This window comes from Myiozetetes cayanensis, unplaced genomic scaffold (genome assembly GCF_022539395.1).
Source record: "Myiozetetes cayanensis isolate MyiCay16 unplaced genomic scaffold, myiCay2020 scf1, whole genome shotgun sequence".
In the NCBI taxonomy this organism is placed as follows: domain Eukaryota; kingdom Metazoa; phylum Chordata; class Aves; order Passeriformes; family Tyrannidae; genus Myiozetetes; species Myiozetetes cayanensis.
The window spans coordinates 131899092-131915332 of record NW_026086604.1 but is presented as its reverse complement, the minus strand read 5'-3'; the positions used below and the strand labels follow the sequence as shown (position 1 = coordinate 131915332).

At 36.3% G+C, this 16241-nt stretch overlaps 1 protein-coding gene across 1 annotated transcript in view; it reads right to left on the bottom strand.

Annotated features, from left to right (window-relative positions):
- MALRD1 (MAM and LDL receptor class A domain containing 1) overlaps positions 1–16241 on the bottom strand; it is a 236467-nt gene that overhangs the window by 31119 nt on the left and 189107 nt on the right. Inside the window, 1 exon segment of the mRNA XM_050325308.1 lies at positions 15721–15787. Coding sequence (XP_050181265.1) covers positions 15721–15787 — 67 coding nt within the window.

The following is a 16241-nucleotide window of genomic DNA, read 5'->3' as shown; positions in this document are numbered from 1 at the left end:
CATCAGTGATTTTTCCCAAGGTAAGTCTGTTTTGCCCATGACAGTGACTGGTGAGTGCTCTCTTGGTCATTTTCTCAACCCATGAGCCTTTTGTTACATTTTCTCTCCGCTGTCCAGCTGAGGTAGGAAGTGATGGAGTGGCTTTGGTGGGCGTCCAGTGCCCAGCCAGGGTCAACTCACTACACTACACCAGAATATGAGCCACAGATAGGAGTCTTCTGACACCTTTTGTATTTTGGTAACATTAGAAAGAAGAGTGTCATGGGATATTGGATGAAAATAGTTTTTAATGAGGACACACTTCATTCAAAAGAAGCAAAATTGTTATTCATATTTTGAAAAATTACTCCATCTCCTCAGAACCTCTTTGCTTCATAATGTAACATATACATGTTCCTGATGTATTTGTACAGTAACAGCCCCAGGCTTGTACTGAAAGGAAAATTCTAAGAATCATAGAATCATAAAATCATAGAATTAACTGGGTTGGAAGAGACCTTTGAGATCGTTGAGTCCAACCCTTGATCCAACCCCGCTGTGATTACTAGATCATGGCACTCAGTGCCACATCCAGCCTCATCTTAAAAACCTCCAGGGGTGGTGAATCCATCACCTCTCTGGGCAGGCCATTCATGAAAACAAGTATGCTTCCTTTCTAAATATTCCAGGTTTTGGCTTGGTCAGATGGCCTATTTTTTGTCAGAAATAACTATGTAGACACTTTTCTGACAAGATAGCATTTTTCAGAATATTTTATTAAATTTCTGCTTTTGACCAGAAAACTTTAATGTGTTTGTTAGTCTAGTTAAAAAATTATTCTTTATCTTGACAATTTGAGCAAGAATAATACTCTGAGCAAGAATAACACTATCATAATACTAGTAAAGACATTGAGGACATTGAGGTGGTGGAGCATGTCCAGGAAGGCAACGAAGGGGCTGGAGCACAAGTCTGATGAGGAGTGTCTGAGGGAGCTGGGGGTGTTCAGCCTGGAGAAAAGGATGCTCAGAGGAGCCTTATTGGTTTCTACAACTACCTGAAAGGAGATTGTAGTGAGGTGGGAGTTGGACTCTTCTCCCAATTAAAAAGTGACAGGACAAGAGGAAATGACCTCAAGTTGCACCAGGGGAGGTTTAGATTGGATATTAGGAAAAAAGTTTTTCGCTGAAATGGTGGTCAAGCATTGGAACAGGCTGCCCAGGAAGTGATGAAGTCTCCATTCATAGAAGTGTTCAAAAACCATGTGGATATAGTGGGACACAGGGATATTAGGGATATAGTTTAGTGGAAACATGGTGGCATTGGGTTAACGATTGGACTTGATGATCTTGGAGGTCTTTTCTAGCCTTAAAGATTCTATGACTCTGTGATTCTACTCTCATTTTCATTAGAATGTCATTGAGGGGGGAAGCTGAAAGGAGAAAAAATGATCAATCTTCTAACTAAATTTTAATTCCATCATGTAACATTTAGCAAAGTCTAAGCAAATTAGAATTTACAGAATTAGGGTAAAATGTGACTTTCCTTTTAAGAAATATTATTATATCCTTAGTATCATAAAAATTGAATGCAAATTGTTCTTTTCTTCTCCCATTTCCAAGCAAAAAGAAGGTACAAATGAATGAGTTTAGCCCATGGTATTAACCAAGGTTTTGTTTGGGTTTGGAGGATTTTGTTTGTTTGTTTGGGTATTTGTTTGCTTTTTTTTTTCAAAGACCTTGTGAGTTATAAAATACTTTCTTGTGCCAGCCTAAGAAAGGAGAAATTTTAATTTTGATTACTATTGCAGCACGTGTGTGCTTCTTAATTATCAGCATAGCTTTGAATCTTGCAGTCTAGCCTGCCTCAACAAAAGAATTGTACAGTTCACTCCTGCACATTTTTTGTGACTACTTGTACATTCTTCATAGTAGTAAGAAAATATATTGAAATAAAGAAACCCTTAAAAATTTACCATATTATTTGTTCCAGCTTTTGCATACTAATACCATCTGTGAGGACTTCATACTACTGGAAAAAAAATAAGTAATTATAAAAGAAGGCTAGAGGCTGAAGATAAAAAATTTGTAAAAGAAGCTCAAATGTCAAAAGCAAGATTATTGTACTATGCTTTGATTCTCTGGATTTATAAGGAAAGTATATGCCTAATTCCTTGCCGTGCTCAGTGTATGTTTCATGCATATTTGGAATGAAGTTATTTTGAAAGAGAAACCTGCTTTCTGTTCAGTAAGTATAGAGAGTTTTGTCAAATTATATCTTAAGCTTTGACAAGGATGCAGAGATCTGTTAAAGACATAGACAATCTACTGCTGTTGTTATGCTCTGGGTAGGGGCAGGTATATTCTCTGTTGTAGCAGATGTATTCAGATTATACGGTTTCAATGAGAAATGATAGATGGAGGTAGAATAAATTATGAAGGCTTGAAAAGTAAGGTCACTAATTAACATTTGATGTAATAAGAAAGAGGGAGTAGAGACACAAAAAGGAGAATTATATGCTCAAAGCAATGGTCAGAAGAATCCTCCTGGCAGCTGGTTTTGAGGAACATCAGCCTGAAAACCTTGTAGTCATTCAAGTAAGGAAGGTCAGTAACTGAAGTGCATGGTGATGGCAGCTTGGACAAAAACTTTTGTTAGATGTGACAAGTAAGAGAATGCATCTTAAAATGAAAAATCAGGAAAGAATGTGCAAGGTACAAATGTAACCTGCCTGTAGATATCAGGGGAAGTTCAGAGTGTAAGAATTTCAGAGTAGTACAGGATGATTAAGGAAAAGGTTTTCTGGAGGACTTTTTCATAAGACTAAAATTCAAGTGACATTGACCTTGTAGGAGGTACAAGACTACCCAGAGAAAGCTGATTAGTGTTTCACCATCTTTTTCATATACGCAGTGGTTCAACCATATAAAACATATAATATAGAAAAATAAAATAATGTAAGGTCCATTGTTGTGGTCCCATCATGACACTTATTAAAATCTTACTTTGGCCTTAATGTCTGACGTATTTCAAAGACCATAGAAATAAATACATAATTTTAAAAAGCTAGGAAAGAGTCACTTTATAATATATCAACTTCTATATTAGAGGGTGGTGAGGCACTGGAACTAGTTGCCATGAAAGGAAGTGGATGCCCCATTCCTGGAAGTGTTCAAGGCCAGGTTGGGTGGAGCCCTGAGCAACCTGTTCTAGTGAGTGGCTTCCATGCCCATGGCTGCGGGGTTGGAACTAGGTGATCTTTAAGGTCCCTTCCCACCCTAATCATTCTGATGATTATGATTATATGATTATATTTAAATGCACAATTGTGTTGCACAGACCCATCTTGAAATGTGGTTTCTGTAGCAATATGGTTTTTGTAGATCAGAATAAAGCATAAGGTATATCAACAACCTCTGTGTTTACAGAGACTTGTATCTCACTATTTGTAGTAACAGGGTGCTGAGAAGAATTTTAAAGACACAAGGTATTAAAAAGATAGCTTTAGAAGCATTATATATATATATCTATACATATATAGATATATAGATATAGATATAAAGGCTAAATGAAGAATACTTGTTATACTGGTATAATTCAGTTAATTTGTTGGCTACACAGCTGTATCATTTTTAGCTTTCCTTTACTATCTTATGATCCATCAGAAAGAAATCCTTTACTACCATTACTAAAACATTCTCAGTCTGTGGCTTTTTTGTTGCTCTTGTTCCAAAGTAACCAAAACATAGTGATAGACTGTACTGGGAGCATAAGGGAAGCCATGACAAACCGAGAAAAATTTGATAATACACCTATTAAAACACTAGAACTATAATAATGAGTAACTACTGTGTAGCCTCTCAAAATGTATTCTACCAAATTGTTTCACCTTCAACTCTAGAAGCAAAAGAAACAAGAAGGTAGTCTTCATGAATTTCTATGACTATGTAAACACAATATTTTTCACATACTAAAATATTAAAAAGGTTTAGGAGATCTTTCTTCCATTTTCCTAAGTCCCTAAAAAAATTCACATTAATAAAATATTGCTTTACAGAAGAGATAAAGAAAAGCAAAGCAAATAAAAGTGGGGTTTTTCCACCTATAAAGTCCATTAATAACACCTGCATTTTAAATTTTTAAATTTTTTTTATAGACTACAATATAGATCAAACCATGCACTTTAATTTCACTGATAAAAATCAGTGAATTAGAAAAGAATACTTAAAATCTGAAAATAAAGTTACCAGAGGTGAAAAAAAATAGTTGTAGACTGGAATTCTGCTCTGTAAAAAACAAGAATTGGAATATTCATCTCTAAGTAACACTTCTTTAAAAATGTTTTGTTCACCTCCTAGTCATGCAAAGCTGCACTATCAGTAGCTTGCACAGGAAACTCAAGCATGCAAGGACTGCATAATACAAGCTCCATATAATTGTATGTAGTCAAGTTGTTGTTAGCTCACTTTTGCAAGCCTAAGCAAATTTTTTTTATTTGCCCACCTTTTGCCACCAAGCTCAGCTGAGCAGGCATTTCATCAGTGGAAAATACAATAGTTAATAAGGATGAATGCCAAAAGGATTAAAGTACAAAATTGGAAAGTTCTAAGTGGAAATAAGGAAACTCATGAAGCAATAAAAACAATTTTCTAATATACTAAGTTAATGACCTAGAACTTAAGCACATTTAATGTTAGAATTTAGACAATCCTTACTGTATAATCTCACCTAGCACTTACATTAAAGAAGCCATTGTCACATATTATTGGTTCCAATACTATTTTCTTTTCTTTTCTAACAAAGACTCTTGTTGAGGGTTAGCCTAGTGCAATGCATGTGTTTATACACAGTCGATACCTGAAATCCATCCAAGGAATTTATACAGCTGCCAAGGTGCCCTAAGTACATACAGAGCTAGAGATAAAAATGGAGAAGCCAGTTTGGGCTTGTTGACAATTCCTTCTGTCTGAACAAAGAGAGAATCACCATGTTTTTGGCTTTCATGTGGCTGCCCAGAGGGTGAGTTAAGGCATGGTTTAGTTCAGCACAGTTAGGAAACCATATGATAATTTGTTATCTAGTCTGCTGATATAAAAACACACATATTGCAAATAAAATATCATGCATCCTGGTCAGCTAGTTTTCTTATCCTCAGGGAAACAATTTTTGGTGGGTTAACTCTGGCTGGATGCCAAGTGCCACCAAAAACACTCTATCAGTCCCCTCCACAACTGGACAGGAGAGAGAAAATATAACAAAAGGTTAATGAGATGAGATAAGGGCAGTGAGAAATCACTCATAATTACTGTCATGGCCAAAACAGACTTGGGGAAATTAAATTAATTTATTACTAGTAAAAATCAGGGCAGGATAAAGAGAAGTAAACAAAATCTTATAAAGACCTTCCCCACACTCCTCCCTCCTTCCTGGGTTCCACCTTCTCTCTCTCCAGTGGCACAGGGAGATGGGGAATGGGGGTTACAGTCAGTTCATTACACGTTGTTTCTGACACTGCTCAGGGAGAGGAGTCTTCTGCTCCAGTGTGGGATCCCTACCACCCTGTTGATAGAGTTCTCCACAAACTTCTCCAGTGCTGGTCCTTTCCACATGCTACAGTTCCTTGCAAAGTGTCCAGTCTGGGTCCATTTCCATGGAGTGCAGTCCTTCAGACACAGACTGCTCCAGCCTGTTCCCCCACAGGTTCACAAGTACTACCAGTAAACCTGTTCCAACATGGGCTCCTCTCTCTGTGGGTCAGCAGGTCCCTGCTCGGCCCCGGCCCCAGCACAGGACTCTCACAGCGTAACAGCCCTCTTTTGGGCACCCACCTGCTCTGGCGTGGGTCTCCTCCCTGGGCTGCTGGGGGATTTCTGCACCCTCATGGTCCTCCATGGGCTGCAGGGGCACAGCTGCCTCACCATGGGCTACACCATGGGCTGCAAGGGAACCTCAGTTCTGGTGCCTGGAGTGCCTTGTCCCTTCCTTCTCCAATGACCTGGTGTCTGCAGAGCTGCTCCTCCAAAATATTCTCACTCTTCTTTTCTCTCAGTGCAATTACATCCATGTGATAATTTTATTTTTTTCTTTCTTAAATATGTTATCACAGAGATGTTACTAACTTCTCTGATTGGCTTGGTCTTGGCCAGCAGCGGGTCTGTCTTGAATCCAGCTGGCATTGACTCTGTTGGACATGGGTAAGCTTCTTATAGCAGCTTCTCACAGAAACTACCCTTGTAGAGCCCCTCCCCACTGCCAAAACCTGTTCATGAGAGCCCAGCTTAAATCCAACCCTTTTTCACCTCCATCATTTAAAACAAACAAACAAAATCTCAACCTCCTGCAGTTTACTGAATTGTGAAGCCTAGCCTGATGACTGAGGTACTACTGGGTTTGCATAGCAAGGTTTTTGTAGCAGCTGGGTGGGACTACAGGGGTGGTTTCTGCAAAAAGTTGCCAGAAGCTTCCCCCATGTGCAGCTAAACCAATGCCAGCCAGCTGCAAGATGGACCCAATCCTGGCCAAGGTCGAGCACATAAGCCATGGTGGCAGCACTTGGGATGAACTTACCACTACCCTTCCCCACCTCCCTGTACTGCTGGAGGGGAGGAGGTGGAAAAGTAGGGAATCACAGAATCAGTTAGGTTGGAAAAGATCTCTTAGGTCATCAAGTCCAACCTATGACTAAACACCACCATGTCAGCTAGGTCATGGCACTAAGTGCCATGTCCAGTCTTTCCTTAAACATTTCCAGGGATGGTGACTCCACCTGGGCAGCACATTCCAATATCTAATCACCCTTTCTGTGAAGAATTTCTTCCTAATATCCAACCTAAACCTTCCCTGGTGCAGCTTAATACTATGTCCTCTTCTCCTATCACTAGTTATCATAGAGTGAAGTTGAGTCTGGGAAGAAGGGAGGGGTGAGGGGGAAGGTATTTTAAGATTTAGTTTTTTCTCATTACCCTACTCTAATTTGATTGGCAATAAATTATACTAATTTCCCCAAGCCGAATCTGGTTTGCCTGTGATGGTAATTGCTCAATGACCTCTCTCTGTCCTTATCTCAATGTACAAACTTTTCATTATATTTTCTCTTCCTGTCCAGATAGGAGAATATATCATTCCGGGGAATGATAGAGCAGCTTTGGTGGGCATCCAGCACCCACCAGAGAGGTTTATTCCTGAAGTAACTCTGGTGTTGAAATCCATACTGTAACTCTTGCATGAGCCACATTAACTTGAAACATGTTAAAGGATATTTCAAAGTTCATATATATCTTACAATCCAGTACATATTTTTGAATGAAACATATTTCTGTAAGGTGAAAATACAACTTTCAGACCAGGTGCAGATATAATTATTTTAGTTTAAAGGTATGCGTACTTTTTTCCTAAAGGACATACAAGTGTCTGTGTGGGAATAGCACATAGTTACTGCTTCCTGCTTAGAGATGTAGCCTAGTAGCTGATTAGAGCAACAGCAAACATGAAAAGATCCTTCCAGGCACTGAGAAAATTCCTCTGTGTTTGTATGTGTGTTTAAAATTAAAATGCATGGAGCTTTCCAGATCAGTCAACACTGCAAAAGCTGGCAAGAAAAGTTCAAAAGTTCTTCATTCAGTAGAATTTGCTGCTTTTGGGAAATCCCTTAGCCACCTAGCAACAGCACAAAGGGTATAATTCTTGGAGACTTAAATTCGCATTGACTGAACAAGAGGGAAAATTGCAAACAAGCAAGATAGCTTGAGGACATTGTGTCACCAGTGTGTCTAGTGGGTCAGACTGAGTAGGCCACATACCAAGGTGTGGTTAGGACACTATACAAGATGTATGTCTTTTCTACACAACTTGCACAATAACAGAGATTCTCAAATACAGACCTCCATCATTCTCATCTTTCCTCTCATCAGAAGAGACTTATCTGCATCACAGTATTTCTCACTGTAGTCATAATTCAAAACTCCTATCAACACGCTTCATGATATATATGTTTTCCAGACAGTCACCCTTACAAGTTTTATCATAGATTTTGTATTGTATTAGGTGTATCTAACCAGCAGCCCCCAGGTGCCTCCTACAGAGAGGGCTTTAATGGAGAGCTAATTGTCATTCAATTAAGTTTTGATATGCAGATATGCAGGTGTAACTTTAGGGGATGAGAATACTGGCTTTTACAGCAAGTGCTGTCTCTGACTTTCATTTAAATCCAAGAAGATTGAGTCTGAAGGAAGACTGTTACTCAAGCTAAGTAAGACAATCTGAACCCAGACTGTGTAAATTATTGTTTGATTTAATATAATCCAAAAAAAATGTAGAGTAATTCATGTGCCTATAAATAGATGTACACAAGGATGTTTTTAAATTTCTGTGGACAAAAGACAGCCACATGAATGTGAAGAAGAAATGGCTGTAGCACAAGTATCTTTGCAATGCTTGTGTTTATACTTCCTCAGTTGTTCCCTTTCTTCTCTCTTTTGAAAAGTATTTATTATTTTACTGCTATTCTTTCCTGTTTAGAACAAAATAGAAAAAAAAAAAAGTTGTGGTTTAAAGCTTTCTGTGTATGCTTTCTAGTCTTGAACATTTCGTGCTAGTAGGAGTAACTTCAGGGAACCTTCCATACTTTGGCAAACATCCAACATCCAGCATTAATTAAAATTCTCCCATATAAAAATCTCTCATATTATCACTCAACAAGCATCCTCTCCTACACATACACTTCTCAGATCCTAAGCTTTTCCATCGTACACAAACCCATCTCCTGAATTTTAAATATAATAATCCTTATGGTTTTGTATAAGTCATTCTGAGGTAAAGGTGCTTAGTAATAATAAAAATCCAGCTGTGATTTCCTACATCTTGTGGTTACCTCATTTCACTTTGAATCTTTTTAAAGAGTGAATTGAAAATCAAAAGAGAAATACAGGATATTTATCAGAGAAGTTGAATGCTTTCAGCATTTTAAGCATTGCTTATCCAACCCAGCAGAAATGTTTTTGCTTTATTATTCTCATATGTCCAAGTAATTTTCATTGTATCTACTAAATTATACTCTTTTCAATAAGATGATAGTATCTTCATATTAAAACATCAATTATTTTGTTCAGACACAAAATATAATTCTCCCTCTGATCTTGAGGGTTGCAATGATGTTGATTAAGTACTAAACCCAGCTTTTATAATGAAATCCACAGCTACTTTTATTCCCAGAGCTAAGTGTTAGCACCTCTCAACTGTGAAATTTTTGCAAGAAAAGGTTGTACAAACTGTTCATTAAGCTCTTCGATTTAGAAATTGTCCCAGAAATTCCTTACTGATTTTCTTACCGATAACAGGTAAAAATGTCCCCAAATGTCATTAGGAGACAATTTGAAAATACCTCGTTCACAGTTGCTTTCCAGAATGACCAGTGGGCTATATCTAAAATAAGCCCTTCCATTATGAGTGCTCTTCAGATTCTAGCAATGGGTCATTCAAGAGAGACTTTATCCATTTGTTACAGTAATATTTCACCTCAGGAAAACAGAGAAAGACTGTAAGCTACTTAGTTTGCTTCCAGTTTTAAAGATATCCTGCGCTTTGGCTTTATGTACAAAAAGAGACCAAAACCCAGGAGTTAAATGAAAAAGTTTGATTTACATTTGAATCAAGAATTCTAAAAAACACGATCAGAAACATCTGTTGTAGAACCAAGCTTTGGGTCTGTTCAGTCGTATTTGTTTAATTGACTATATCACCTGGCTTTCAATTAAAGTAAAACTTTAACATTTACGTAGAGACAAACTTGTTTTATTTTTATAATTAAAAAAAAAAATGAAAAAGACAGATTCCCCCAGGAATCTTTTGATTCAACAATCAACTTATTCAGACCATTCCCAGCAGAACTTCACAGGATATCGCTGCCTCATTGGAGAAGGTGACAAATCGCCCGATGTATTCAATTAGGTTTGACCAAGATAAATGTCACTCGGGTTTTTTCATCATTTCTAGGAGTTGCAAACTGCATGAAGCAGCTGGCTTCAGTGTGATAAAGAGCTGACCTCGGGATTATACTATTATCTTCAAAGAAGAAGAAAAGGAGCAAAGCTTGAAGTAAACTGCTTCTAAATACAAAAAAATAGCCAGTGTATCCATTTGTAAAGAAATAATTGATACTTTGCTCAGTGGCAAGGTTCTCACTAGGTAAAACTGATTCGGCCAAATTGAAGTAGTTTGGTACAAGTGGAGAAAATCTGAAAGAAAACAACAAACTTTTTAGACAAATTTGACATATTCTTTCTACATAAAGGAACAGGATTGCCTGAATTCTAATATATGAAGTATTCAATGGATTTTAGATTTTTTTCCCATTTTTTTTTGTATTGTGAAATGATCACTGAACACCCTGTGAGTAGGCAGTCAGCATCAAAAGCAAAAGCTGTTTCATTCCAACTATTACAGAATGAACAAAATGCTAAGATTTATGAATCTAAGTCTCTGCCGCACTGCACCATAATCCCTATGGGATTTTCCTTTGGGGAAGGCTATGAAGTTAGAAACAAGAAAAACCAAAAAGCAACAGTATTTTTGTATCAGGTACCTTGATTTCAAGCAACCTCTCTGAATGAGAAAAGATAAAGAGTAAAAAAAGAAAATAATATGTGAAATAGAAACTTTAGGAAATAGTTTCCTGTGAGCAAATCTTTAAAATGCACTTCCATCAATGTACTCTATTTTTCTTTCAGGGTAAATTGTGTCTAATTTATTCTGGAGAGCAGACATATTAACCTGTCTTCCCACATTCAATTTTACCCAAACTCAGGCAACCTAAATTTGTTATTTTTTCTGCCTCAGCATCACTTTTCAGATGGCACTTGGGTAACGGGGAGACATGTAAAAAATTTCTTCTGTGGTAGTTATGTATATATGTCTTTATTTCCCAGAAGCCAAATCTTAGCATAGCATTTGGTTCAATGCCTTATCTTTTTGACTACTCATCATGGCTTTTGTTTTTATTCATGGCTACATCCTTGTTTCATTCCTCCTCTATGTAGAATTGGTTTTCATGACCCCAGCTTTCTTGGGTAGGTATACAGGTTAGATATAGCTTTATCCTATTTCTACTTGTTCAATAAATCTAAAACAAAATTATTAGGAAAGAAGTGAAATCAATACTAACTTTTTTGCTTTGTTTCTTTCAATTTGCTTTGTTTGAACAGTGAATAGTCTGCTTCAGCAGCTACTATGTCAACAATCCTCCTTTAACTAAAGTTGGAATTTCTGAGAGCAGCAGGATAAACAGCTGAAATGGAAACTACCATCTTCTCCCATTAAAAACTCACTTTACTTATGAATTAGGTGTTTCTATACTGTCAGTCTCTAGACTTTGCATTTCCATCAAATTACAGAAGCTTCCAAACATTTTATTTTTTAAGTTTGGAATACCATTATCCCTCCATTTTCATGACATCCTGTGTGATATTAAAATAATCCTCCCACTTTTAGTTATTAAAGGTAACTACCACCATCAGTCCTCAAAAACCAGTAAAAAAGTACAGGTAAGAGTACATCCAAAGTAAAACATATTTAGAAAAAAACAAAACAACTACATTTCTCACTGGAAGATATTGTCTAGTGAGGATGAGAATTTCCCTCCTTTGTCACATGTGATACTCAAATGAAAAAGGTATCAGTCTACCAACGCATTATTTAAAGCTACATGCCACTTTCCAGGGCTCCTTCTCCAAAATTTATTGTGCTTACCAGAAGTCAGTATTTTGAAGACAAAATCATATTCTGAAAAAATGTCTCCACTACCAAAAAACTATTTTTTAAAATTTTTTAAATTCTGTGGAATACTGTTTGCCATTGTAACACTGCGAATAAAATACTTCATTTGCAATTTAAAATAGTTCATTTCTGTTATAATAATTAGCTCATTTTAAAAGTGAGAAGGAAAGAAGCAAAAAATAGAGAACCAATTAACTTTTAGCTTTTCTAAGAAGAATAAGCAAAAATTCCTCTCTTCTGAATTAATTACTACCCTGTAAATTATTTTTCTGAAACATAGAGGAAAAGTAATCTTTACTGTTATCAAATAAAGGAAACAAACAAAATAAGTTTCTATTTTTTGGGCCAAATCAACATTTAGATATACAACTACAGAAACAACCAAAATTAATTATCTATGTATAATGACTCCTTGCAATTCTAATCCCCACAGCTCAGTTAGCTAGATGGTATGTATTCAATTAATTTTAAAACTGTTTAATGAAGATGTATTTCTAATTTTTAACATGATTGTTTAATCACAGGCCAGTGAATGTAATTACTTTTTTTGTGCTAAAGGATAGAACTTTCCCATGGTTCAAACATTAATAAGATCACTCTATTATACTCATTATCACTCATTATGCTCTTAACTACTAGTCAGTGTAACTGCTTTGAAGTTTAGTATATTACATTGAAAATATTTGTATAAAATAAAAGGAAAGTCAAGCACTGTATTATGTCTTTTCAAACCTAAACTATTTCATTCCATTCTATTTTTAGTAAGGCTTGCAGCAATAGGACCAGGGATAGTGGTTTTAAAGTAAAGAAGAGGAGATTCAGACTAGATAGAAGGAAGACATTTTTTACAATGAACATAGTGAAATGCTGGAGCAGGTTCCCCAGAGATGTGGTAGATTCAAGATGGGGTTCTGAGCAACCTGATTTAATTGAAAATATCCCTGCTCATTCCAAAGGGTTGAACTAGATGAACTTTACAGGTCGCTTCCAGCCCAAACCATTTGCTGATTTAATAATTATCTGATATTTATTATATGTGAGGTTTAGTACATTTTAAATGTGCATTCTTGTCCAGTTAGATGAGAACAAAACTTAGGTATTAACAGTCTGGTAAATTTATTTTTTTTTTCTCAGTGGTTCTTTTTTTCAACACTAGTACAGTCTTTGAAGCCTCACCATTCCATTTCAGTGTGTTACAAACACATTTTTCCCAGCTTTCTTGTTCTTATCTATATTCCTCTCCTATGTTTCCAGAGGTCTGTGGTCTACTTTAAAACAAAAATAAAACAAACACAAAAAACCACTGGACAAAGAGTTGGGGAAAGCATACATATAATCAAAGGAATGATTTTGAAGTCAGAGGATTGAAATTGAAAAATTCTAGTCATTATTGCTCAGATGATCATGATTTGTGTGTGCAATCACAATAGCTGGTTGCCAGCACCAGACACTTGGCTGCATGACTACAGAAGGGACCTCCTTCAGGACAAATAGGAGACATATTTTGTCAAATGAGAGTGGCTGTAGAATTTCAGACTAAAGCTCCATGTAGTTTGGCAGACAAAGAAAATACCCATGAAATAGTAAGAACAAGATAACCATGTTTGATGTGCACCCCAACTAGCCTTATGAACAAATAGGAGAAGCAAATGCAAGTGGCTTTCAAACTTAACTCAAAAATTCAAATACCAAGGAGGACCAGGACAACCATCAAGCTGTTTCATTAAAGTAGGAAGTTAACCATCACCCACAAAGCATCATTTCTCTGCATTTATTCTCTCACTGAGAATATCCATGAGTATATCAATAGTCACATTCTCAAATACTGTGACCTCTCACTGATATTAATGCAATCATTAAGCACCAGTTAAGAGGAGCTTTTTTCAGTAGTATGAACAGAAAACACAGCAACCTGATAGGCCAGCTCTGTTACCCACTCCAATATATACTGAAACTTTATCTAGACTTGTACCCGCTACCCCCTTTTCCACCTGGTCTACACATATCTCTTCATAGAGGGATGTCAGAGATCACCTTTCACCTGCTACTCACCTTCCATTCCTCTTAGTTACTTACTACTGAAAGAAAGCCAACTGGACGCCCTAAGTATTCACCTTACGTATTTAAGCTAAATTAAGCACGTGTGTGCACACACATGTGAAAATAAAAATTTCCCTAGAAAATGAAAAGTGATATAATTCTACATTTTTTATTTTAGGTACATTTTTATTCTTCTTTTTATTTTTTTTTTCATGTTGTGGGATTTCAAAAAATCATGCAGAAGTTCACCTCAGAAATGGTTACCTCTCCTGCTGTTATTATATGTAGGAGTAATTGTAAAGTCTTGAATGGTATTGAAACCAGACTGTTGATCTGGCTATCCTTTTTTCTTCTCCATTTGCTATTCTCAGTCACTTCCCTTGCTGGCAGAGTTTTCAGGAAGCCTCTGACTATTACAACATGCACTGCTTTTCAGGTATTCTTGAATAGAGATGACCTATTTCCCCAAAAGAAGCACATAGGGCTCTTGGAGTTATGTTAGCCCAACAGTTAGGTCATTTTCATTTCTGTGTCTTTTCTCTGCCTATTCATTGCATCAGAATTAAATATCGTATTTCTTACTGAATGCTGAGGGAAACTACCCTATTTAGTAGTTTAATTTACTATTTTAATTCCAACTGTCTTTTATTTCTGTGTATAAAGAAGACTTGCTAGTTTGGTTTCCTTTCTCTTGCAAGTCTGAACATTAGTTCAAACTTTATAATTCTCTTATATACTTAAAATCTCAATTACTCCTGCAGTGCTTTGTCCCCACAAGCAATTTTCTTTTTGATCAATGATTTAATCTACAAATTGTAAACTCGCTGTTCCAAATGCCTTTATTTTCTGCTGACTTTTCATTCTATTTCATCTGTAATATTTCTCCATTGTTTTTGTCCCTTTTCTCTCTTTACATGTTCCAAGGAGTTTTGAAACAGCCACCTTAATGAAATTCCAAGCTTCTTACAGAGACCATTCTCCGTGCTATAATAGAGGACATTCTTTGGGAAATCTGCAGGTAATTAACAGTGGTTTCTGAAGGCCAAATCAAAGTACCTTCTATGAAAGTGCCTATATTTTCTGCGTATGTTATTTATTACATTTCTTCAACGAGTAAAGGATAAACCTGTCTTGAAAGACAAAGCAGGCTTATTAATGTGCATTTCCTAGCAACTAGGAGACAACCCTTAATGTCTAGTCTTGACTAAGATAGATACTCTGATAAAACAGTGAGTTCTTTATTAATTTGGCAAACTCTTTGGCAAGATCCACTGAAGCATGTGAAGGACAAAAGCATGATAATGCATACCATTTCTTGCTTTGAACTTTAAAAAGTCTCCTGTAATTTCCCAATGGGAAACAGAGCGATAGTTTGTGTAAATGAATCCCTTCAGATAGCCTGAGACACTTTATAATGACTTGTACGTCCTACATCAGAATTGCATACATTATTTCTTTTTCAGCATAGAGCATTTCCAGAAAAAAATGCAAGCATATGTTTAAATCTTTTTTTGGAATAAGTGGAAAAACATTATTTTCTTTTTCCAAACACATGCCAGAAAGGTAAAGATGAGTATGTGGCCTGCTGTAAAATCTTCTCTGAGGTACAAAACACTCGTTTTGTATAAGGCACAGAAGCATGTGTTCTGAAATGTTGATGTGAAACATGAGACACAGAAATCAATGTGTCAGGCCAGTAGGTTGTCTCATGTAATGACATATGAAAGTTACAGAAAATTCTATCTGATAAATAATACTCTTCCTCAAAATGTGGTTTATCTCACTAAATGTAAATAAAAATAGTGTAGACATAAAGAGAATTTTAAAAATACACTTCTACTGAATGTCATTTCAGTCTCGGGGAGCGAAACATCTTTTTCAACAGCATGTTTATCCAACCTCAGGCACAAGTCAATCACCAATGAAACTTACTGGCATAATGGAACGTCATCTTTGATGATGCATCTTCCTCCATTTTTGCAGTATTCTTCAGGACAAACTGTAAACATAAAATTAAAGATTATAATTTCCCTCTCTTTGTTGCTATATTTGTCATTGTCTGATTTTCAAAATGGCAGAATATTCACACCTATCATTTTGGTGCTTAACACTTCCAAAACTTCTTTTTAGACGTGGTCTTGGTGATACAAGTGTGAAGTCATGAGTACTTTATGAGCAATAGCGTGCTCTTGTATCTTATAGAAATCCTGATGCTTCACTTGAACAGGTTTCACATTTTTCTCAAGTCAGATCTTCATCTGACTCAGAAATGGAGCTTTTACAACTGACTCTATTTTCAAATAATAAGAATATATCAAATAAGACCCAAATGAACTGAAGTAGTATTTAATTAGTACCTATATCTACCTTATTATTAATAGCTTTTATATATCGGTGATGAACAGACACTCTGGTATGACCAACACTTTTATTAAAGATATTCAGAACTCCAA